The sequence below is a fragment of the Bubalus kerabau genome, chromosome X (assembly GCF_029407905.1).
Source record: "Bubalus kerabau isolate K-KA32 ecotype Philippines breed swamp buffalo chromosome X, PCC_UOA_SB_1v2, whole genome shotgun sequence".
NCBI classification, from domain to species: domain Eukaryota; kingdom Metazoa; phylum Chordata; class Mammalia; order Artiodactyla; family Bovidae; genus Bubalus; species Bubalus kerabau.
The window spans coordinates 50,465,091-50,490,537 of NC_073647.1; the positions used below are offsets into that span (position 1 = coordinate 50,465,091).

Below are 25,447 nucleotides of genomic sequence, written 5' to 3' on the forward strand. Positions count from 1 at the left end.
CTTGGAAGTGTGTGTGTGGGGGGTAGGATTCCCAGCACACTGACACATCCCTCCAAAACTAATTTTCTATGTGATTTCTCCTCTCTGGTGACGTTCTTAACTTCAACTTACAGTTTACAAGCAGTGCTGAACCATGACCTTTCCAAGCCCCACAGAAGAGCCTGCACCTCCCTTAGGAATGTGACTATGTGCTACCTCTTAGACCAGAAAGCCCATGTTAACATCTCTTCCCACTTGCCAGCATGCTCATCATTCTGCTTGAAGTGTGACGCCAGGACTCCTCATCCTGCAGGGTAGGAGAATTCTGCATAGGTCTCTTCATATCCTCCCCCTGCTAACTCTCTTTCAGGCCCTGACGTGTTGGATGAGCAGGCCCCCCTGGAAGAGTCCACTGTGTGAGATGGTGCAGCCGAGTGGCGGTCCGGCAGGGGACCAGGACATGCTGGGTGAAGAGTCTTCTCTGGGGAAGCCAGCCATGCTCCATGTGCCTTCAGAGCAGGGCACCCCTGAGACCTTCCAGCGCTGTCTGGAGGAGAATCAAGAGCTCCGAGGTGAGGGCGACAGCGGGCGGGCAGAGTCAAATGTCTGGGGAGCAGGCCCTGCTGGGGGAATTGACCCCATTCACCCAGTGCCTCTGTTTTCTGGGACTGGGGTGGGCAGGCGTTCGAGAGCCAGTTTGTGGCTCTGGCTCAGCCAGCCTCCTTCCTTCGTTTCCTGTGGGGTTCTCTGGAAGTGACTCACAGCTACAGAGTGCCATCCAGAATGTTTAGAGTTAGGACCAACACCGAGGAGGGGAGGGGATGGGAAGAGCAGGGCAGGGCAGTGAATAAGAAGGGGCGGGCAGAGGGAGAAGCTGGGCTGCCCTCCCTCCAAGGAGCTCTGGAGCTGAGGTGACCTTTTTGGGTTGTCCCTATCGGGCCAAGGCCGCCAGGCCCCTGTGTCTCCGTACTGATCAGTCGTGTGTCTGACTCTCTGCAACCCCATGGACAGAAGCATTAAACAGGATCCTGGAAAGGGGCGAGGCTATCTGAGGAAGGGCGTGGCTATCTGGAAGGGGCGTGACCTGCTCCAGAAAGGGGTGTGGTCTGCTCTGGGCTAGGCAGGGGCTTCCTAGAAAGGGCCCCTGGGCGGCTTTGGGGAAGGGATGTCGGGGCCACTGTGGGTGGAGCATGAGCCTGTCAATCGTCCCCCCTCCAGGTATGACAGCCAACAATATCCCCCAGGTGTCGTTAAATATGTTTTTGTGTTGGGGCCACGTTGAGCTGGCAGCCAAGTTTGGGGCAGGGAGACAGCTCGCTCTCCACAGCTACATGTGTGGTCTGAGCTCATCCCCAGGACAGTGGGGGCCGGTGGGGGCACCGTGGGCGTGAGGCAGGAAGCCCTGTCTCAGATCAGTCGTTCCCTTGCAGGGCTGGAGTCTTACGGGGACTGTGGTGCATAGAAGGTGGCTCTGAAGCCAGGCTCAGGAGCCATTTTGGTTCTAGCGAAAGAATGTTCCATCAGTAGGCCTATTTAGCTCGTTGGGGGTTCTGAACAGAGAGGGGGCCCCCTCTAATCCAGTTCTGTGGTGGCTAGCACCTTTATAGGCCATGGATCCGTTTTGTCAGTACCAATGGTGGGCTGCTGCTTGGGGGTGTCCCCGGGTGGGTGGCTCTCCTTTCCTCAGCCCTTGCTGACTGCCCGGGAAGAGGAGGACAAAGTGGTTCTTGAAGCTGTCTCGTGCACCAGGCACTTTGGCTGCTTTTCCATGTTACCCGTCCTGTCTCTGAGATGGGGATGCTTGTCCCCGTTGAATGTGTACATGAGGATGGCGAGGCTCAGAGAACTCGCTTGCTCCCAGACTTCTGGCCCTGCCCCGCCAGACCCCCCTCAGTCTGGGGCCAGCAGAGCTCGGGGAAGTTTGCCCCCAGTCTGTCTGATCCCAAAGGCAGTGACCCAGGGGCCTGCTCTGACCCACGCAAAAGGCAGATGAGTTCCAGAGTCACTTACAAAGAACAAAGAAACTGACATTTGACATGGTTTTTTTTTTTTTTTTTTTTGCCACACTGTGCGGCTTGTGGGACCTCAGTTCCCTGACCAGGAATTGAACCCGGGCCAGGGCAGTGAAAGCACTGGGTCCCAACCACGAGGCCACTAGGGACTCCCTGACACGTGTTTTTAAGTGAAGCTCTCGTGGACACTGGGGGCATGTCATTTGTGCAGCTGACCTTGAAAGTGATTGGCAAAATGAGGGAGCATTGGGAAACCATCCCAGTTGGGGAGTCCTCGGGGTGGTGGGGGGGCCTTGGGCCCTGGGCTCATCTGGCCCCAGCCATCTCTGCAGACGCCATTCGCCAGAGCAACCAGATGCTGCGCGAGCGCTGTGAGGAGCTGCAGCGTTTCCAGGGCAACCAGAGGGAGGAGAAGGCCTTCCTCATGCAGAAGTTCCAGGAGGCCCGGGACTTGGTGGTGAGGCTGAGCCTAGAGAAGCGTGAACTGCGCCAGCAGAGGGAGCAGGCCCTGAAGGAGGTGGAGCGCCTGAAGACGTGCCAGCAGGTAAAGACCTGGCCGCCTGCCTGGGGACGCTGGGGTGGGGGGCTCCCGGAGTTGGGGAAAGCTGTTGTCCTCCCAGTTATGGCATTAGGGTGAGCCGCTGGCTGGGATACGGGTTGAAATCAGTAAAGATAAAGGAATGGAGGGCAAGTCCAGGAGAGACGGAGCCATGCATGACAGTGTGCCCTCTGGGGGCTTGTGGGGGGGTCATTCCTGGAGGCCTGGGGCGCCTGTATGGCTCCCCTTAGGTACTTGATTTCTGGGCCCCGGAGATCAAGCTGGTACATGTGGCCCAGGGTCCAGCCAGAAATCATGCTGCTGGCAGTGTAGACAGCCTGGCGGGGCCCTCGGGGAGTGTCTCAGGTTCCCGGGGCTGCTGTAACAGAGTACCACAAACAGGGTAGTTGGAAGCCACAGAAACGTGTGGTCTACCAGTCATGGAGGCCGGAGGTCTATGATCTAGGCGTGGACAGGGTTGGTTCTTTCTGAGGGCAGGATCTGGTCCAAGCCTGTCTCCTAGCCTCAGGTACTGTCTGGGAGGACTCAGTGTTCCGTGGTTTACAAACATACTGTCACGTGGCCTTCTCCCTGGGTGTCTGGGCATCTTTCCTCATCTTCTTATGAAGACACAAGTGTCAAAGAGCAGTTCAACTGGCCTTTAGGTAAAGGGGTAGGAACTGGTTTTGTTTGGTAACCACTGTCAGCAGGTGAAAGTGCCGGGCACCCTTCTGATTGGCACAGGGGTGCCGGTGATTTGAAGGGAGAGTGAGGTGGGGTCAGTGAGCAGGGTCTCCAGTGAAAACCCACAGTGGGTTGGTCAGGGTCAATGTGGTGAGGTCAGCAGCAACCGTCCCCAGGGTCAGTTCTTGGATGTTACGATTCCATGCTACTCAGATGGGTAGACTCAGGCCCTGTCCTTCCTGAGGATCCCATTTCAAAGGAATGACTCTCAGGTCCCCTAGAAAGCCTCTCCTGGGTTGTTGGAGGTACACAGACATCTCAAAGGGATAGAGAAGGCAATGGCACCCCACTCCAGTACTCTTGCCTGGAAAATCCCATGGACGGAGGAGCCTGGTAGGCTGCAGTCCATGGGGTCGCTAAGAGTCAGACACAACTGAGCGACTTCACTTTTACTTTTCACTTTCATGCATTGGAGGAGGAAATGGCAACCCACTCCAGTGTTCTTGCCTGGAGAATCCCAGGGACAGTGGGGCCTGGTGGGCTGCCATCTATGGGGTCGCACAGAGTTGGACACAACTAAAGCGACTTCGCAGTAGCAGCAGGGGTTCACATGTGGGGAGCCTTCTTAGGAAAGACTTGGAGAAAGGGGGCGCTCAGTCAAATGTTGGCTGGAACAAACTGTACATTCTTTTGCCAGCCCTGTTTTCTCAGATGGGAACTGAAAAGGGAGCTGAGTCGGCCCAGGGTCGTGACCTTCGGCTGCAAGAAGTCACAGTAGAGCTTGCTCAATTGTCCGTCTTTTGTAGTTCTCAGGAGTCACTGGATCAGAGGCCCGCTCTCCTCCAGTATGACCTCATCTTCACACCACCACATCTGCAGTGACCGTGTTTCTAGGTCAGATGCCATTGACACGTACTGCAGGTTAGTTCAGTTTAGTTCAGTCACTCAGTTGTTTCCAACTCTATGCAACCGGGGGAGCCTGGTGGGCTGCCGTCTATGGGGTCGCACAGAATCGGACACAACTGAAGTGACTTAGCAGCAGCATGCAACCCCATGGACTGCAGCATGCCAGGCCTCCCTGTCCATTACCAACTCCCAGAGTTTACTCAAAACTCATGTCCATTGAGTCAGTGATGCCATCCAACCATCTCATCCTCTGTCATCCCCTCTCTTTCTGTCTTCAATCTTTCCCAGCATCAGGGTCTTTTCCAGTGAGTCAGCTCTTCGTATCAGGTGGCCAAAGGATTGGAGTTTCAGCTTCAACATCAGTCCTTGCAATGAACATTCAGGACTGATTTCCTTTAAGCTGGACTGGTTGGATCTCCTTCCAGTCCAAGGGACTCTTAAGAGTCTTCTCCAACATCTAGTTCAAAAGCATCAATTCTTCGGTGCTCAGGTTAGGCCTAACTGTGGGTTAGGCCGTGGCCATACCACTTTGGGGCCACCAGTAAAGCCACTACCACCCTGAACCGTTGCAGAAGGGAGAAGGAGAAGGCTGCGGTTCTCAGAATGCCTGCAGAGCATCCGCCTGCCCTGTACTCACGGGATGGGATGCTGGCTTCACAGTAGCGATCAGAGCCACTGCCAAAGCCCTATTGCTAGCTGACAAGTCTGACAGTAGTGGGTATTGGAGAGGCCGTGGCTTCATGTTGCTGCTGGAAGCATCAATTGGTGACACTGCTTTGAAAAACCATCTGGCATTTTTTCTTCAAGTTGAAAGTTCAGGTCACCCTCACCTTGTCAGTTGTACCCCAGGTATATACATAAGAGAAACTCTTGCACATGGACAGCAGGTGATAGGGGTAAGATGTTAACCATGGAGAAACCATACTAAAGCACATATTCCATAAAACTCGCCCTTTGAAAGTGTAGAATTAATTGTTTTTAGTATAGTCTTAGAGTTGGCCAACCATCTCTTTCCTTTATGTAGTTCCAAAACCGCAAGAAGAAACCCCAGGAAGAAATCGTGTCCCCATGAGCTGTCACTCCGCAGTCCCATCCCCCCAAGCCCCAGGTACCTGCACATCTCCTGTGAGTGGAATCCTGCAATGTGTGGCTCTTGTGTCTGGCTACTTTCTCTCAGCATCATGTTTTTGAGGTTCATCCATGCTGTAGTTTGTCCAGATACTTCATTTCACTTTATGGCTGGATGATATTCCAGTATAGAGAGAGACTACATTTTTTTTTAATCCAGTCTTCATTTGATGGACATCTGGGTCATTTCTACTCTGGCTGTTAGGAGTAATGCTGCTATGAACATTTCTGTGCCAACATGAGTTTTCATTTCTTTCAGGTAGATACCTAGGAGTTCACCCATTTTTTAGAACCAAATTCCAGACACTGTGACTTTTTCCATAAAAAGTTCCATGTGGATCTCTAAGAAATGACTTTGAAAGAAACATAACCACAACAGCACTGTCACACATAAAATAGTACCATTACCTGCTAAGTGTCATCAAATAGATTCTAAGATACATCTTGACAGGATTTCCTGATGGATCTGACGTGAGCTGTGAGAGGCAGATGGGACTCAAGAAGGACTTGAAGGTTTTGTCCTGCCAACTACAGCATGGGTTAGTCATCTACTGGTAACAAGGAAGGCCGTGAGTGGAACTGGCTTCTGGGTATGATCAGGAGTATAGTTTTACTGAGGTTAGTTTTGAGAGGATGACTAGATATCCAAGTGGAGATATTCATCTAACAGGACAGGTGGTATGGGCTATTCGCACTCTTAGATGGGGAAGGTCTCACTGAGTTGCCACCGAGTAAGCCTGGAAGACAGGACATGAGCCATATGGATTTCTGGGGAAAGACTGTTTTAGAGGAGAGGAAAGTATGTGCAAAGGTCCTGAGGCAGAAGCATACCTGTAATGTTCAGGGAAGACTAAAGAGGCAAGCATAGCTGGGGCAGAATGGAGAGGGGCTGAGGAGGTAGTCATGGTGGGGACTAGTCCTGTGGGATTAGTAAGCCAGTGGAAGGATTCAGGCTTTGATCCTGAGTGTGACAGGAACCGGGGGAGGGGGCTGTGCTATGTGGATTCCTCTGGAGTGTGGGGGATATTATGGATTGTTATGTTACCCCCAAAAAATGTCCATATCCTGACCCCTAGTACCTCAGTAACCTAGTACCTTAGTTAAACATGAGGTCTTTGCAGATATAACCAAGTTAAGGTGAGGTCACAGTGGCTGAGGATGGGTTTAAATCCAATGACTGGTGTCCTTAGAAGAGAAACAGGCATACAGGGAAGATGGTCACGTGATGATGGAGGCAGAGATAGAGTGATGCAGCTACAGCTGGTGAATACCAAGGACCTCTGGCCACCCCCAGAAGCCAAGGCAGTGGCCTGGAGCTGATCCTTCCCCAAAGCCCTCAGAATGATCCAGCGCTGCTGACACCTTGCTCTTGGACTCCTGGCCTCTAGAAAGCAATCTGTTTCTGTTATCTTAACCACCTGCCAAATTTGTGGTCCTTTTGGGCAGCCCTGGGGAACTCCTACAGCCACAGGGGTGGAACTGGGAGCCTGGGCAAGCTTATTGTAGCTGCTTAGCAAGGGGCTCTCAGCGGGCTGGGCCCAGTGGTGGGCCGCAGTGTGGGCATTAATCCATAGGGTGTGACCATGGGCTTCGAGGTGGAGAAGTTAGGCAGTCAGATAGCTAAGTTGGGTTGCAAGAGACAAGTCTGTCCTGGAGGTAGGACTCTGGAAAGTCTTAGCCTGTGGAGGGTACTGAAGGCCTTGAGTCAGAGCAGGTCATCCTCACATGTGTATACATGGAGAGGGTCACGGGCCTGAGACTGCCCTTGAGAAGGAATGGTGGGCGGGGCTGGGTGCACACGTGTGAGTGCACGAGTGCACGTGTGCAGACCCTGAGGCCTGACTGGGAGGTCTGCGTGGTGGTTGGTACTGAGGGGCGGGGAAAGCCGAGGACTGGGGCTTGACCCTGGGCTTGAGCAGGCCTCAGTCTCGGGACTGGAGTCTGGACAGCTTGATGAAGGGAGCTGGGCAAAGGGGAGTTGGGCCAACTCTTGCATCTTGTTGCTTGTGCAAGTCTTCTGGAAATGGTGTCAGTCCACATCACCTTCCAATGGCCTGGAGCCCGTGGAGCGGAGTGTGTATCTTTGTCACTCTGTTTGAGTCTTGCCTTCCTTGGCACTGAGTCTCAGAGGTGGAGAAGCTCCCATGTCCCTGCCTCTCCTTTTGCCCCATCTGCAGGGATGAGGAAGGCCTGGGATGGGGAGCTCATGGGACGGGATCTCTTTCCACCGCTTCAGTTGCCTGGATGAGGGGGAGACGCTTCCAGAGGTGGAGGTTAGGTGAGGGGGGCCGCTGAGGGCAGCCCTCAGGAAGTCTGTCACCGTGTTTCCAGGCTTCCCCGGGGACTTGAGGGTGCAAGGGGCAGGCAGCTGGCAAGAAACCACTGCTGACAGAAAGTGGCTCTTTTTTTTTCATGCAGCAGATGGCTGAGGACAAGGCCTCAGTGAAAGCCCAGGTAACGTCCTTGCTGGGGGAGCTGCAGGAGAGCCAGAGTCGCTTGGAGGCTGCCACTAAGGAGCGCCAGGCTTTGGAGAGCAGGTGAAGTGGCAGGGAGGGCAAGCCCAGCCTGAGGCCACTGCCAGGGCTCCTGAGGAGAACAGGACCCTTTGGGAGCCTCCAGAGATGTCCTCTGTGACAGGACACACAGGACTGGGGGTACTGGGCATCCAGGACCTGGGTCCCAGTGCACCTGTGGGCTCTCTGACCTTCTGCTGGAGTTTGGCTTCTTTACTGAGTGGGTGTTTCTGGGGTGGCATGGAAGGGCAAGCCCGTGGGCTGCAGGGAAGCCCTCGCAGCTGAGATTGATGACAAGGAACGGGCACACACCAGGACCCCCAAGGGCAGAAGACACAGGTCAGGGGTGAAGACCACCATGCCTTTGGTTCCCTCTCTCCCTCCCTTGAGGGGCCCCCAGCATGCTTCCTTCACAGGCAGCAACAGAGGCCCCCCCTGGAGACCTAGGGAGCCCACTCGAGACTCAGTGCCATGAGTATTATTGAGGGCTGATGGCTTCCAGGCACGTGCCAAACTTCCCGACTCCCAGAGGAAAGCCAGTGTGCCCTGTAAACCACCCTGTGGTGCCAACAGCTGAGGCACAGAGACCACCCTTATCAGTAGAGAAAGTGTCTCATCAATGTCAAGGACTCGCAGCAGCCTACTGCCCGGGCACCATCCCTGGGCCAGTCTTGCATGCCAGCCCTTCTGAAGTCAGCATCCTTAGGTCCTCTGGCTACTCTCTTCTGCAGAGGGAGGTTCCTGCAAGTGAGGTTTTTGGGTCAAAGGGCACGGATGTTTCTGGGGTTCTCATGCTGCTCCACTGCAGATACCCCAGACTGATGGGTTCGGGCTACAGGGTGGCCCTAGCCCTTGCAGCACTGGAGGTGGTCAGGGTGCCCCGGGCGGTGTCTGGGATGCCTTCCTGAAGGAGGCTGGGGGAACAGGCAGGAGGTAAGCGTGTGTGAGTGTGCTGCCCTCTAGGAAATAGACGGCGAGGGGGGAGGCCACTCAAGGCTGAGCCTACAGGCTCTGGGATTGTTGCATCCTGCCGTCTCCCCAGACATGCCTCTGTCACTCCGTATTGCGAAAAGGCACATGTAATTTTTAGGATACTCTGGTATCTTCTCTGCCTATGTTTTTTTCTGTGCACCTAAAAGAAGCTGCTGGAGTTGGGACACTGTCAGCGCAGTTCTGTAACTGCCTTTGGTCCTCTAACGACCCTGGAGGGCCGTTATTCTAGCAGTTATAGGCTCTTGGGCACCCTGCTTTCCTATCACCCCACCTCCACTCCTACCCCCTTGGCTGAGCACATACGTGCTGAGCTAGACAGCTCAGGGCAGGAGGCGTCTCCCATCAGGCCCCTGGCAGGTGGCAGTCCCATCTGATGATGGCAGTGACAGGGCTGGGTTTTGTCAGCTCACAGACAGAATCTGCGTCTGATAGACTGGCCCAGGCGTGGAGAGATGCTGGGACCAGAGCCGATCTCCAGCAGCCCCCCGCCATCACCCTGCAGTGGGGCTGAGGAAGCCTCGATCCAGCCGGTGGCCTGGCCGAAGCCTGGACCCAGAGTGCAGGGCGCTGTTTAGACGTAGGAGACCCGGGCTGGTGGGGGGTGCTGGGCCATCAGTGCTGTATACCCACAGGCAGGCAGGTAGGAGGCTCTTTGGGCAGGTGTGGAGCCTGCGTGGCCTCTGGAGCAGTGCCCCTTTCTGGCCCCCCCCCAGTTTCTCACTTCTCCCTCCCCACCTTCTAGAAATTCTATCAAGGCTGGCTGTCTCTGCTTTCTTTCCTTGCAGTCCCTCCTGACCCGTCCACTAGATGGCCCTGGCCAGTGCACCCAGCACCCGCCTGTGATAACCTCATGGGCAGTTCCTGGGGCTCCTCTCCCCTGGGACCACCTCCTTTACCCCCAGAACATCCTTCCTGGATGGCTGTCCCCAGCCCAAACCCACCCCGAGCCGGATGCCCTACAGTCGTCCCTGTCTCCCCAGCCAGCGCCCACCCCAGGGTCACCTGGAGGCATCCCCCTTCGTCGCCCTGTGCCAGGACTGGTCCCCCGCCATGGTGTCCGTCTTGCACCATGTGGCAGGGGTGCTGGGCTGGCCGGTGCCCCCTCCCCCCAGGCCTGTCTGTGACCTCCACTTCCTCACAGGGCCCGGGTGGCCAGCGAAAAGGCCCGGCAGCTGGAGAGCGAGCGGGAGGCACTGGAACAGCGGCACAGCGTGCAGGTGGACCAGCTTGTTCTGCAGAACGAGAGCATGGAAGCTGCCCTGCGCATGGAACGCCAGGCCGCCTCGGAGGAGAAGTGAGTGGGATGTGGTGGGGGGGAGCCCAACACTGTCCCTGACTGTCGTTACACCCCAGCGAGGCGTCCTGGAGAGGGTGACATCCTTCACTCTCCTGTCCACATTCCAATTCCGCCCTCTGGCCCATACGTTCACAGCGTCCTGTTGAGAATCCTGCTTTGTCTTTGATGGGGTGTCTTTTGAGTCTTCTTTCATCTCAAACCGTCCTCCTGCTTTTCTGGATTCTTCATGAAGTTGACTTTTTTGAAGGGGACAGGACAGCTGTCTTTTAGTTTTATTTTTTGCACATAAAAATACATATTCTTGTGAAAAAGAACTATGTCTTCCAGAATAAGAAATACTTCGAGACTGACATTGTATTACATTTTTATAAATCTCATTCATTATTGTCTCTGGTTCACTAAAAATTGCTGGACTCTCCTGTCCGCTGCTGCTGTGGTCAGTCTGTTGTGACAGGTTTTTTATTTTTCTTTCTTTTTTGATGTGATATGTTTTGATTGAAGTTCTTTAGTTTTTGTTGTGATATGTTTTGATTGAAGTACATGAAGAAAAGCCAACCTCACAGAAATGTGTAGTTGGACCAAAGCTCTGCTTTGTGATACACATTGCTTTCTATACTGTTTTGAAAATGCGTGATTTAAGAAAAAGGATATGAACTAGGTAGCAAAGCTTGCCTCGGAGCTGGTGGCCTGCACGGCCCAGAGGCACCCCGGAAGCCACATTCTGGCCTTTGGCCTTGAGGGGAAGGAAGGGGGTGGAGTTGAACGCTGTGGCTGGATCAGGACAAGGTGGTTTCTTTTCCTCAGGCGGAAGCTGGCCCAGCTGCAGGTGGCCTATCACCAGCTCTTCCAAGAGTATGACAATCACATGAAGAGCAGCATGGTGAGCAGTGAGCGGAACCGAGTGAGTATGGGAGAGGTGTCCTCTGGGTGTTGGGGACTGACCTGCCCCTGGCTCCTCTCCCTGCAGTCCAGGAGCTGATCCTCCTCCTAGATCCGGGATATTGGAAGTCAAGGCCCTACCTTAATAGACTCACAGAGCTGGCTTTGGAGAGGGATACTCAATTCACCCTGGAGCTTGGTTAGGGCCCTGGAGTGATGGGTCAGGCCAGACGGTGGGGGGAGGTGGAGACGCTTGGGCTGTGTTGTTTGCTGCCCACGGTGGACGGAGTGGGGGGCCTCCAGATGCTCTGCCCCAAGTAGGATCACGCTTGTCTCCATGGTTGCTCCTGCCTGCCACGCGTCCCCTGGGAATGTTTCCATATCAGTCTTGAAGGTGGCTGGGAGCCCTGTGCTTATTGGTCATCATCAGACCTATCCTGAGTGTAGTTTCTAGTGATCACACTTCAAGGATATAGTTAAACAGAAACATACTTGGAAGAGACTTATAAGGGTAAAGCCTGAAACTGGGTCACATGATGAAGAGCTAGTTACAAAACTGTGGCCCTTTGACCTCAAGAGGGAAGGCTGGGTGTTGTGTGTGTGCATGTGTGTGTGTGAGTGTGTCTCTGTGCGTGTGGTGGGGGTGGGGGCAGGAAAGGGGGTTGTGGGGCATCTGTGAGGTGGTGTCACGGGGGAACCTATGAGACTCGGCTTAGTGGGCACATAGTGGAGCACTAGGGCATGAGACTGGTCTGCATGGAGTGGGTGGCCCCTGTCCCTTGGAGGGTTGGATGAGGACTGTACAGCTCAGGATGGAATGTCAGCCTGGGCGAGGTTGTGCCAGGTGACCCCAGCGGTCCTCTCCGGCCTCCTCTGCCTTTCCCGTGCCTTGCACAATGCCCCGTCTTTGGTTCCTTTTGGTCCTCCTCCCCAGGAGCAGCGGCCGGCCCGGGGATGGCCCGGCCTCCATGGCTGGGCCAGATGGGGCTCCATCAGCTCCCTGTCCCCCACATATAGGGACTGCAGCTGGAGGATCTCAAGCAGCAGCTCCAGCAGGCTGAGGAGGCCCTGGTGGCCAAACAGGAAGTGATCGACAAGCTGAAGGAGGAGGCGGAACAGCACAAGATCGTGATGGAGACTGTCCCAGTGCTAAAAGCCCAGGTGAGGGCTCACCCCTGTGGCCGGCCTGCGGGGGTGCAGGCGGGGACGCAAGGGCTGGGACCTGCCATGTGTCGTGTGTCATTTGGCAGTGGCCTTTCAGAAAGCCTCCGAGCCCCTTGAGACGTTCCTCGAACTTGCATTGCCCTGGCGGGGACCGTCTTCATGCTGAGGGGCTCTGCTGTCCCCCCCACACTGTTCCCTGGGCCTGGCATGGAGCGGCTGATGGACAGTACGCGCTGCCCCTCTCTTGGTTTTGCCAGGCGGATATCTACAAGGCAGACTTCCAGGCCGAGAGGCAGGCCCGGGAGAAGCTGGCTGAGAAGAAGGAATTTCTACAAGAACAGCTGGAGCAGCTGCAGAGGGAATACAGCAGGCTCAAGACCAGCTGTCAGGAGTCAGCCAGGTGGGTGTCGGAGCACAGGCCCCACGGGCAGTGGCACTGGGTCCTGGGCCTGTCGGGTCAAGGGGGAGCTGGCCTCCCCCTCCCCACCTTGCACCCCATCCTTCCCCCAGCCTCGCTCATGCTGGAGACGTGACCCAGATGTGTTGATTGGACGCTTTATTTTCTTTTCTCAAAGGATTGAAGACATGAGGAAGCGGCACGTTGAGGTCTCCCAGCCCCCCTTAGCCCCTGGCCCAGGTGAGCGAGCAGTGGGAGGAGGCATGATGGATCCCAATACTACGGGGGAAGAGGGAACTGGACGTGGCCCCCTCCTCCCCATCAGTACACCCCCACCCCAGGGGTGGGCCGAAAAGGGAGATGCTAGCCTTGGTGACTCAGGTGGTTGTAGCCCAGGTGTCGGTCCTTGCCTTGCCCCACAGTTGGTGCAGGGGGACACACACATGAAGCCCACCCCGACTGGTGCCTGATCTCTTTCCCCAGCTCATCACTCCTTTCACCTGAACCCGTCCAGCCAGAGGAGAAGCCCCCCTGATGAGCCGCCCAAGTTCTGCTGCCCCAAGTGTCAGTATCAGGCTCCTGACATAGACACCCTGCAGATACACGTCATGGAGTGCATCGAATAGGGCTGCAGGCCGCCAGGCAGCCCAGGACAGTGCTCTCTGCTGCTTTCCTCTCCTGTCTGCCTGGGCCTGAACTAGGGGCAGCTGACACAGAGTGGGCGCCCTCTCTGAACCCTGAGACCTAGCCGCAGGCCCCCATGCTTCCACACCCTTGTCCACGGGTTCCCATCTCTTAGGGCAACACAGAGCCCCAGCGAGGCCCACCACTGTGCTCTTTTGTTTTGTTCTGTCTGCCTGAGCTGCTTGGCTCTGGGGTTCACACTTTTTCCACCTGTGCTGGGAAGGTCACGAGCCACAGCTGGGGCTCCCAGACACCAGCTTCCGAGGCTGAGGTGGGCAGAGCCTTCCTCCCAGCCACCTGGCACAGCGCCCAGGGTGCAGGTCTTGTAAGCTGGGTGCTGTTCCTTGGCGGCTGCAGCACATTGGACTGATGCTGTCTGTTACTAATGGACATTGGGGTTGTCACTGTGGTACAAAATCTTTGTGCATCTCTCATACGTACCTTGGGTTGGATCCTTCGAAGTGGCACCATTGAGTATCCACCAGGGCTAGACAGCACTGAGGCCCCTACCCTGGTGTGCCTTCCTCCTCTCCCGACAGCTCTGCCACGGGTGATAGTGTCCAAGAGTGGCGGGGGTGGGGGAGGCTTGTGCCCATCCCACAAGGTGAGCTCCTCTCTGTTAAGAGTAAGCTTGACTTATCTCTTCAGAGCTTGAAGGGTCCTTTTCAGTTCTGGTATAAATGGCCTGCTTGGATTTTTTTACCTATTTTTCTATTGGGCAGTTAGTCTTTTATTCCTTGACTTACAAGAGCTCTTTGGTCATTAGGGGGATGGACTCTTTTCGTGTGTGATGTAACCCGTGGTTATCTCTTCCTCCTGACTTGGTACCGGTGTGTTTGCACTGGAGTTCTCTCGTTGTTTCGTTTATCCTGCACAGCTTCGGATTGTGTTGTCACCACCTCTTGGTCTGAGGAGGTGTGCATACCACAGGTACACTTGCCCTGTGCTGTCTGATGCTGCAATGCACCCTGGTCCTCCCCAGGAGCGCTGCCACCAAAGTCTGTGATGCTGTTCCCTATGCCAGCCCCAGATGCCCCAGCCTGGCCAACAGAAGCCACTTCACCATCTCTGGCAGAGTACCAACACCAGAGAACTCTCTTATAGTTTTGCAAGAATCTGGATATTTCCGACGATGTCAATGCTGTGGGCATCAACCCTGTAATTGTGGTTTCCTTCTCAGCACCCAGCATCCCTCTGTGCCCCGGGGGCTGCCTGGTTGGAAATGGGATGACACAGACCCCTGTCCCTGGGTTTTGTGCGGGACCCCTGCTATCTGGCAGTGCCAGGGTGGACTAGGATTGGGATATCAGTCTGGCTAGATGAAGGCCCAGCCAGCATCCTGTTCTGAAAACAAGCCTGGGCTGGGGGCTTTCTTGTCATCTGCAGGGGTAGACTGATCTACTTCCTGAAGCCCAGTGTTCAGTTGCAAATGGTCCTTCAGGAACATATTAAAGGCACAGATAGGTTCTCTGCTCATGGATGCTCTTTCAAACCGTATCCTGCAATTTTTCTACAAGAGTACTTGCCATTTTGGGGAATGTATTAGTTTCCTGTTGTTGCTGGAGCAGGTGACTTAGACCTGGAGCAGGTGACTTAGGAGGCCTAAGTCTGAAATCCAGGTGTGGGCAGGCTTTGTTCCTTCTAGAGGCCTCTCCCAGCTCTCAGTGGTCTTCAGTGTTCCTTGGCAGGTGGACGTGTCTCTCCAGCATCTGCCTCTGTCTCTACATGATCTCCTCCACTTTTTCTTCTCTTTCAAGGACACTTACTGGATTTGGAGCTCCCTCCCCCCCTTGCCCTGAGTCATCCAGGATGACCTCGTCTCCAGATGCTTGCTTTTATTGCATCTACAAAGACCCTTTTTCCAAGTAAGATCATAGTCACACGTTCTGGGGGTCAGGACGTGTGCATCTGTGTTGGTCACCGTTCAGCCCAGCACAGGGTCATCTTCTGGTGCCCACAGATGAGGGCAGATGCGTTTGAAGGCAGGCATCTCTGGGATTGGCAGCTCTGTCGGAGGGCTTGTTCCCTGGGGTGATGGTGACCGCTGTGCTCTGCAGAGGCAGGTAACAACTGTAGTGAGGAAAAATGGAGTTGGGAGTGGGGTAGGTGCTTGCAGGCTCGGGGACTGTTGAGCCTCAGACCCTTCATCTCCAGCTGGACACCGCTGCTGGGGCTGACGCACATGGCTAGGAAAAAGAAAGGGTGGCTCTGTTGGACCACTTGCATCCTGGGTGGTGGCTCCTGGCTGGGTAGGGATTCGTTTAGCGCTTCTAAGATGATGACACATATACACCAGAGTGCTTCTCTGACCAGCTCCCTCCTCTGAAAGGGGGCTGAAAGAAGGGGAGACCCCAGAGTGGTGCGAGGTGGACATTCTCTGCCCCCCACAACCCAGGAGCATTGCTGTGGCTCAGGCAGAGGCCCCCACCTAGGCAGCACAGTGGCTGTAGTGGGAGCTTCACACACGTTCCACCTCTGCCCCAAAGCAGCTGCTTTGGGGCTGTCTGGGGACTGGGCGCCGGCCAGGACCCACTGCTGTCTGGAACTTTCTCTTCCTGCATGCTGGGCACCCACCTCCCATGGGGCCGACAGGATGTGAGAGACTGAAGGTTTTCAGCCACCCTTCTGAAACAAGGGGGTGGATTCCTCCTGTGAGGGAAGCAGGTGGCCCCTGGACCCTCACAACTGTGGGTTTGGGTGGTGGAGATGGACAGATAGGACCTCCACGTTGGCATTGCCCATTGCTTCCACACACCCTGCTCCATTACCTGGTTAAGAAAATGCACGTTAAGAACAATCAAATAACCACAATACAAAAGCATTTCTTCCTCATTAATGACTAGAACAACATAGACTCAAACTAGACAAAAAGTGATGTCAAAATGGCAACAAACGCCAACTTCCAGTGCCCTGTTGACAAGGCGTGGGGACCCACTGCTATGGGGCTGGTCGAGTGGGATGGACAAGCACATAGGGAGTGTCCCAGCCTCCTTAAATCTGCAACTTCAGCACTGTCAGGGTGCTGGCTGCAGCAGCATCTGTAGCCACCAAAGGCCGTGGAGTAGGAGGCAGCACTTCTGGAGCCGTGGCTACCTCATCACCTGGAACCCACTCTGGAGCACGTGGGTGTGAAAAAGCCAACAGACACAGCGATATATGAAGTGTGACCCCAATAAAAGAGGGAGAACTGTTGTGCGTGCCCTGCTACCGTTTGGATGGCTGTGGTGGTAGGATTACCAGTGATTAAGTTTGCCTTATGTGTTTATGTATTTTCCGGATGCATATCATTTGCATGTATTACTTTGATAGAGAATGTATGTTACTGTGAACTTGGTCCGGGGTGGGGGCAGCCAAGAGATTTGCCTGCGAGTGGCTGGCAGCGGTACGAGGGCAGACTCCTTGTTTCTGAGCTGTGTGTGTATACTTTGGAAAGGGGGTGCTGCAAACAACAGAAACGTATTGTTTCCCAGTCATGGAGGCCGGAAGTCCACAATCCAGGACTGGGCAGGATCAGTTTCTCCTGATGGCTGTGAGAGAGGGTGTGTTCCAGGCCTCTCTCCTGGGATGGGAGAGGCCGTCTGCGCCCTGTGTCTTCACGTCATCTTTCCTCTGTGCGTGTCTGCATCTCCAAGTGTCCCCTTTTATAAGGACACAGTCCCATTGGATTTGTCTTCTTGGAGGGGACACATTTCCACCCATAATGTGGGATGCCTAACAGTTTTTTCCAAAAACGTCTTATTTATTTCTTTTCAGCTCTGCTGGGTCTTTGTTGTTCCGAGGGCTTCCTCTAGTTGTGGTGCGCCAGCTTCTCCCTGCAGTGTCTTCTCTTGTTGCAGAGCCTGGGCTCTAGGTGTGCAGGCTCAGTAGTTGCTCCTTGGCATGTGGGGTCTTCCTGGCCCAGGGCTTGAACCCACATTCCCCGCACTGGCAGGCGGATTCTTACCCACTGGACCACCAGAGAAGTCCCCAGCTCTGTTTTATAGGAGGCTGAAGAGAGCATTTAGGTGACAGCATATAGGAGTCTGCTGTTAGAAAACAGCTGCTGCTCCACCTCCGTGGTGAATTGGAGGCCTTCCGTGGTCCGCTGCCTGCTGATGGGTCAGAAAGGGGACAGGGCTGAGTGTCTTCCTTGGCCACAGAAGGACATCATTGGAAGGGCCAGGCCTGACACATCCCTCGGCAGGCTTTGCCGAGGTGCAGAGAGCAGCAGTGGCTCCTTGGAGAGGAGCTGGAGCCCGGCAGTGTGTTCCCTAGGCCTGTCTGCGGTGTGAGGCTTGCACTGGTGACTTTACCTTTCTGAGTCTCAGGCTCCTCATCCATAAAATGGGACCATCCAAGGTTTGACTTTGATTTCAGTCACTGCTGAGAGCAGGCTGTTGTTTGCATGCTGTTCCGCTGGGGTGGATGGAGAATCAGAGGAAGGGAAATAGGACTGCAGCAGCCGCATTTTGCAGGCCGGTGATGTGCAGTGTGGCTGCTTCATGGTTTCTGCAACCTCTGCCCTGACATAGCCAAGTGTCTCCTTCCTTCGTGGTGGTGAAGCTGTGGCAAGGGGGGTGCTTGAACAGCCTTGGCCAGGGCAGGGCTGGAACTGGAGTCAAGATAGAAACCACAAGACTCCAAAACAGACATTTCAACTTAGGGTCAAACTGCACCCTACACTGTGTGTGTGGGGGGGTGGTCCCCCAAATCCAGGTGGGTACAATTTGGAGCACATTACCATTGCATCCATGAGGTGGGCCAGGTGGCCCTGCTGTAGCTGATGGGACTCAGTTGCAGTCTATCTGCATTTGTTTCGCTTTTGGCGAACCATCACGAGCCTTCGCTGCATTTCTTCATTTCTTTGTAAAGACTTTCTTTAGCCCCATCGAGGTTACCGTTGTGTGGATACTCAGAAATGGCATGAGAAAATGTGCTGACCACACACTGACCTGTGATGGGACCTTCCCTGCTGACTCTGAGAGCAGTTAAGTGCAACCAACTGAACATACAGCAAGAAGCAAAAGTGATTTCCTGAGTCTAGTGGCATTGTGGGGCTGCCATAAGCATCATAAACAGTGCTCTATGGCAGAGGTGCCTGTGTTCTCGGTTGCATTAACTGCTCTGCTAAGCACAGGGGTGGCCACCCCTGGCTTTTGTGCTTGTGTTACCCAGTCATTGGTGAGCACTGACTTCCTAACAGTTGCACTTCTCTGAGCACATCCCCAGGGACTGCATTGGGTGCTCAAAACAAAATACACACACACACACACTGACTGCTAACTAACTGCTTGTTAATCCTTGCAACTTCAAAGATAATGTGACTCACTCTTTAAACCTAAGAACACATAATTCCAAGCTACAAATTATGTTTTTAAAAGCAGATTGTTGAAAGTTTATTTTCAAAGGTGTTCTCCAAACACTTTAATGATGCAGGTGTTTTTTTTTTTTTTTCTTGCAGTGAAATACACATAAGATTTACCATTTTAACCATTTTAAGTGCACAGTTTAGTGGCAAGAAGCATATTCACATGGTTGGGCAACCATCCCACCATCCATTCTCAGAACCTTTTCATCTTCCCTAATGGAAACCTTATCCCCATTAGATACTAACTCCATATCTCTACCTGCCCAGTCCTCATCTGTCTCATGTCAGCAGCATTAGGATATGCAGTTGTGGAGCAACTCAGCCGGCCTTTAGGTAAAGGGGTAGGAACTGGTTTTGTTTGGTCAGCAGGCGAGGGTGCCAGGCACCCTTCTGATTGGCACAGGGGTGCCGGTGATTTGAAGGGAGAGTGAGGTGGGGTCAGCGAGCAGGGTCTCCAGTGAAAACTCACAGCGGGTTGGTCAGGGTCAATGTGGTGAGGTCAGCAGTGTCCGTCCCTGGGGTCAGTTCTTGGATGTTATGATTCCATCCTACTCAGAGATGGGTAGACTCAGGCCCTGTCCTTCCTGAGGATCCCATTTCAAAGGAATGACTCTCAAGTCCCCTAGAAAGCCTCTCCTGGGTTGTTGGAGGTACATGGACATCTCAAAGGGACAGAGCAGGGGTTCACATGTGGGGAGCCTTCTTAGGAAAGACTTGGAGAAAGGGGGGGTGCTCAGTCAAATGTTGGCTGGAACAAACTACATTCTCTTGCTAGCCCTGTTTTCTCAGATGGGGACTCAAAAGGGAGCTGGGTCGGCCCAGGGTCCTGACCTTAGGCTGCAAGAAGTCAGCCATGGTTGGCCATTCCTGAGTACCAGAGGTTGACTGGCATGTTCTTACCAAGAGTCAGTGTCACCCTCTTCCCCTTCCTTGACTGTATCTTTAGGCTTTTGCCCCTGTTGCCCCCCTCCCCCCCAGCCCTCCGCATAGCAGGGGATGCCCTTTCCCAAATCTTTGCATGGCTGGTTTCTTTTTGTTGTTCAGCTTGCAGTTGAAACATTACCTTCATCTAAAGTCTCCATCCTAAATCCATTGCCCTGTTGGAGTCTCCAATCTTTTCTGGTTTGTTTTCCATCTCTGTCCACTATAGGGTGGAACCCCTGGACCAGCGCAAGGATAGGCAATGAGTTTGCTGAGAAGCCCCGTGTGCACTCATCGCAGGTCAGAAGAGAACAGGGGACTGTCTGCCTTGGTCTCTCGATGCAGGTGCCCCTGCTCTGTCCTTTCTTTAGAGGAGAACCCCCCCCCCCCACAGAGAGGGGTGTGCGTGTCAGCGGCGGGGTGCAGGCACAGCCGATACTATCGCATCCTGGGTGGAGCAGAGCACAGGGCATGTGGTAGGTCTGGTGCGTCTGGAAGCGGGGAGACCCAGGGATGGAGCTGTTCTGTGAATTCTGCAGGTTCCATTGCGTCTGAGTGTTGTGGGTCTGGGCCGAGGTGGGGATTGATCTCTCAGAATCACTTAGATGTCTGCAGTACCAGAATGAGGATTCAGTCAGCATCCAGGAGTGTGACAGAACAAGCCTGGGCTTCTCTAAGCGTGGGCAGTAGTAGTCAAAATTTTCTGTTGAAAATAACTACAAATGACAGATGAAATTTTCTTCAAATCTGGTAAAGCAGTTTAGAACCAACAAGAGAGTGAAAGCTGAGAGGAAATGGGAGTCTGAGAAGGAGGCCACTGAGGCTACTGTGCCCCAAGGATGCTGGTTCTGGAACTGAACACAAGGGAGGCCGAAAGTCAACCCAACTCACCCCAGCGCTGGGGCTGCAGGGAGTGTTGATGAGGTGCTCACAGACACAGGATACCAAAGCATAAATTTGGGGTTGTAGGCCTGGCTCTGTGCTGTTTGGGTTTGAGTAGCTGGGGTGCTTTGGGGACTTCAAGGCCTAAATTTGGTTCCAAGTGTTCCTGGGCTGATAGCACCCATGTGACTTTCTCAGGGCTGCTGTAACACATGACCACAAACTGGACGGCTTAACAAAGATTTATTCTCTTTCTGAAATCCAGTTGGGAGCAGGGGCACCTCATGCTTCAGACTCTGAGGGCAATCCTGTTCCACACCTTGCTCCCAGCCTCACATTGGTGGCCTGTGGTCCTTGGTGTTCTTTGACTCTTAGACGTGTCACTTCAGTCTCTGCCTCGTTTTTATATGGCCTTCTCCCTGTGTGTCTCTATGTCTCACTTTCTTTTCTTATAAGGGCACCAGTCATTGGATTAGGGCCACCCCAAGCCTGTATGACTACATCTTAACTTGATTACATCTAAAGAGACCCCATTTCCAAATACGGTCACATTTACAGGCAGTGGAGCTTAGGTCTTAAACATCTTTTTGGGGGACACTATGGCTTGTCAGGTTGGGCTGCTATCACAGACTAGCACGGTCTACTATAGACAGGCTGGAAGTCCAAGGTCATGGTACCAGTGGATCTCGTGTCTGGAGATGGCCTACTTGTGCTTCATAAGCAGCCACCTTCTTGTGTCCTCACATGACAGAACGGGTGAGCGAGCTCTTTGGGGTCTCTTTTATCAGGGCACTAATCCCATTCATGAGGGCTCTACTCTCATGACCCAGATCATCTCCCAAAGGCCCCACCTCCAAAGTCCGTAATTTTTCAGGTCAGGATTTCAACACATGAATTTTGAGGGGACACAAACATTCAGTCTGCGGCACAATCCATCCCATAATAGTACCATTAAATGCCTAGCAAAAGGAGGCGCCAAAGAATCCCCACAAAAAAAGTGTGTTTTTTTTGGACAGTGAACAGTATACAGTTAAACCACCAAGCACTCAATGCCACAAGGCACCCTGAACAGGACAGGTTGCATGAGACATCCCAGGGAACAGAAATACAAGCAGAAATACACAAATGGGACCTATTCAAACAGGAAATTTTCCACAGTGAATGAAACTATTGATAAAAACAAAAAGGCCACCTACTGAATGGGAGAAAATATTTGCAAATGACATGTTTTTTTAAATTTATATTGGAGTATCATTGATTTGGCCTTTTTTTACAGTTCATGAGGTTCTCACAGCAAGCATACTGGGGTGGTTTGCCATTCCCTCCTCTGGTGGATCACGTTTTGTCAGAACTCTTCTGCTACGGCCCATCTGTCTTGGGTGGCTCTGCATATCATGGCTCATAGCTTCATTGAGTTATGCAAGCCCCTTCGCCACAACAAGGCTATGATGCATGAAAGGGGCTGAATCATCTCCCATGCTAGTAAGGTCATGCTTAAAATCTTGCATGCTAGGCTTCAGCATTATGCGAACCAAGAGCTTCCAGATGTCCACAAGAAAGAAAGTGAAAGTGAAGTCTCTCAGTCATATCCAACTCTTTGTGACTCCATGGACTGTAGCCTATCACACTCCTCCATCCATGGGATTTTCCAGGCAAGAGTACTAGAGTGGGTTTCCATTTCCTTCTCCAGAGGATCTTCTTGACCCAGGGATCAAACCCAGATCTCCTGCATTGTAGGCAGATGCTTTACCGTCTGAGCCACCAGGGAAGTCCGTTTTAGAAAAGGAAGAGGAACTAGAGGTCAAATTGTCAACATTCGCTGGCTTATAGAGAAAGCAAGGTAGTTTCAGAAAAACATCTACCTCTCTTTCTTCGACTGTGCTAAGTAAGGCCTTTGACTATGTGGATCATGACAAACTGTGGAAAGCTCTTACAGAGATGGGAATGCCAGACCATCGTGCCTGTCTCCTGAGAAACCTGTATGCGGGTCAAAAAGCAACAGTTAGAACCCTGTTTGGAACAACTGATTGGTTCAAGATTGAGAAAGGAAAACTACAGGGCTGTCTGCTTACTCTAAATGCTGTCTGTTTGATCTATATGGTGAGCACATCATGAAATGCCAAGCTGGATGAGTTACAAGCTGAAATCAAGATAAGCAGGAGAAACATCAACAACCTCAGATACGCGGATGATACCACTCTAACAGTAGAAAGCAAAGAGGAACTAAAGAGCCTTTTGATGAGGGTGAAGGAGGATAATGAAAAAGCTGGCTTAAGACTAAATATTTAAAAAACTAAGATCATGGCATCCAGCCTCATTACTGCATGGCAAATAGAAGGGGAAAAGGTGGAAGTAGTTACAGATTTCCTCTTGGGCTTCAAAATCACCACAGATGGTGACTGCAGCCATGAAATCAGAAGATGATTGCTCTTGGCAAGAAAAGGATGGCAAACCTAGACAGGCTGTTAAAATCAGAGACATTACTCTGCCGACAAAGGTCCCTATAGTCAAGGCTAAGGTCTTCCCAGTGGTCACATATGGTTGTGAGAGCTAGACAGTTAAGAAAGCTGAGTGCCAAAGAATTGATGCCTTCAAGGAGTGGTGCTAGAGAAGACTCCTAAAAGTGCCTTGGACAGAAAGGAGATGAAACCAGTCAATCCTAAAGGAAAACCCTGAATATTCACTGGAAGGACGGATGTTGAAGCCAAAGCTCCAGTATTTTGGTCACCTGATGTGAACAGACGACTCACTGGAAAAGTCCCTAATGCTGGGAAAGATTGAGGGTAGAAGGAGAAGAGGGCGTCAGAGGTTGAGATGGCTGGACAGCATCAGAGATGAACATGAACTTGGGCAAACTCCAGGAGATGGTGAGGGATAGAGAAGCCTGGCATGCTGAAGTCTATGGGGTCGCAAAGTGTCGAACACAACTGAGTGACTGAACAACAATAGTTGATTTACAATTCTGTGTTAGTTTCAGGTGTACAACAAAATGATTCACTTATCAGTTCAGTTCAGTCGCTCAGTCGTGTCCGACTCTGCAATCCCATGAATCGCAGCACGCCAGGCCTCCCTGTCCATCACCAACTCCCGGAGTTCACTCAGACCCACATCCATCGAGTCAGTGATGCCATACAGCCATCTCATCCTCTGTCGTCCTCTTCTCCTTCTGCCCCCAATCCCTCCCAGCATCGGAGTCTTTTCCAATGAGTCAACTCTTCACATGAGGTGGCCAAAGTACTGGAGTTTCAGCTTCAGCATCATTCCCTCCAAAGAAATTCCAGGGCTGATCTCCTTCAGAATGGACTGGTTGGATCTCCTTGCAGTCCAAGGGACTCTCAAGAGTCTTTTCCAACACCACAGTTCAAAAGCATCAATTCTTCGGCGCTCAGCTTTCTTCACAGTCCAGCTCTCACATCCATACATGACCACTGGAAAAACCATAGCCTTGACTAGACGGACCTTTGTTGGCAAAGTAATGTCTCTGCTTTTGAATATGCTATCTAGGTTGGTCATAACTTTTCTTCCAAGGAGTAAGCGTCTTTTAATTTCATGGCTGCAGTCACCATCTGCAGTGATTTTGGAGCCCCCCAAAATAAAGCCTGACACTGTTTCCACATCTATTTCCCATGAAGTGATGGGACCAGATGCCATGATCTTCGTTTTCTGAATGTTGATTCACTTATATATATATATATATATATATATATATATATATACATATATCCACTCTTTTTTAGATTCTTTTCCATATAGGCCATTACAGAGTACTGAATAGTGTTCCCTGTGCTATACAGTAGGTGCTTATTATCTATTTTATATATGGTAGAGTGTATATGTCAATCCCAATCTCCCAATTTGTCCCCACCCACACCATGCTTTCCCCCTGGTTAACATAAGTTTGTTTTCTACATCTGTGACTCTATTTCTGTTTTGTAAATAAGTTCATTTCTACCATTTTTTAGATTTCACATATAAGCGATATCATATGATATTTGTCTTTCCCTGTCTGACTGACTTCATTCAGTATCACAGTCTTTATGTCCATCCATATGGCTGCAAATAGCATGATTTTGTTCTCTTTTATGGCTGATATTTCATTGCATATATGTACCACATCTTTTAAAATCCATTTATCTATTGATGGACATTTAGATTGTTTACCTGTCTTGGATATAAAGAGTGCTGCTGTGAACACTGGAGTGCATATACATTTTTGAATTATGTTTTTTTCTGGGTATATGCTCAGTAGTGGGATTGCTGGGTCATTTGGTAGTTCTGTTTTTAGTTTTTTTAAATTTATTTGTTTTAATTGGAGGCTAATTACTTTGCAATATTGTAGTGGTTTTTGCCATACATTGACAAGAATCAGCAATGAGTGTACATGTATCCCCCATTCTGAACCCCGCTCCCACCTACCTCCCAATCCTATCCCTCAGGGTCATCCCAGTTTGCCGGCCTTGAGCACCCTGTCTCATGCACTGAACCTGGACTGGTGATCTATTTCACATATGGTAATATACATGTTTCAAGGATATTCTCCCAAAGCATCCCACCCTCGCCTTCTCCCACAGAGTCCAAAAGTCTGTTCATTATATCTGTGTCTCTTTTGCTATCTTCCACATAGGGTCATGGTTACCATCTTTCTAAACTTCATATATCTGCCTTAATATACTGTATTGGTGTTTTTCTTTCTGACTTACTTCACTCTGTATAATAGGCTCCAGTTTCATCCACCTCATTAGAACTGATTCAAATGCATTCTTTTTAATAGCTGAGTAATACTCCATTGTGTATATGTACCACAGCTTTATTATCCATTCATCTGCTGATGGACATCTAGGTTGCTTGCATGTCCTAGCTGTTGTAAATAGTGCTGCAATGAACATTGGGGTACAAGTGTCTCTTTCAATTCTTGTTTCCTGGTGTATATGCCCAGCAGTGGGATTGCTGGGTCGTATGGGAGTTCTGTTCTCAGTTGTTTAAGGAATCTCCATACTGTTCTCCATAGTGGCTGTACTAGTTTGCATTCCCACCAACAGTGTAAGAGGGTTCCCGTTTCTCCGCACCCTCTCCAGCATTTATTGTTTGTAGACTTTCAGATGGGAGCCATTCTGACCGCCGTG

The 25,447-nt window shown here is 52.1% G+C and overlaps 1 protein-coding gene across 10 annotated transcripts in view; it reads left to right on the plus strand.

Annotated features, from left to right (window-relative positions):
• Window positions 1-25,447, plus strand: part of IKBKG (inhibitor of nuclear factor kappa B kinase regulatory subunit gamma) — a 49,847-nt gene that overhangs the window by 8,194 nt on the left and 16,206 nt on the right. For 5 of the 10 annotated variants that reach the window (XM_055564690.1, XM_055564691.1, XM_055564692.1 and 2 more), the window contains exons 2-9: window positions 350-551; window positions 2,324-2,535; window positions 7,666-7,784; window positions 9,895-10,047; window positions 10,855-10,951; window positions 11,947-12,090; window positions 12,351-12,493; window positions 12,669-12,730. In XM_055564690.1, coding sequence (XP_055420665.1) covers window positions 365-551; window positions 2,324-2,535; window positions 7,666-7,784; window positions 9,895-10,047; window positions 10,855-10,951; window positions 11,947-12,090; window positions 12,351-12,493; window positions 12,669-12,730 — 1,117 coding nt within the window. In that variant the 5' untranslated portion in view covers window positions 350-364. Of the gene's footprint in view, window positions 1-349; window positions 552-2,323; window positions 2,536-7,665; window positions 7,785-9,894; window positions 10,048-10,854; window positions 10,952-11,946; window positions 12,091-12,350; window positions 12,494-12,668; window positions 12,731-12,973; window positions 19,383-25,447 lie in introns of those variants that run through there. The other 5 variants (XM_055564698.1, XM_055564695.1, XM_055564696.1 and 2 more) reach the window with 4 other exon arrangements.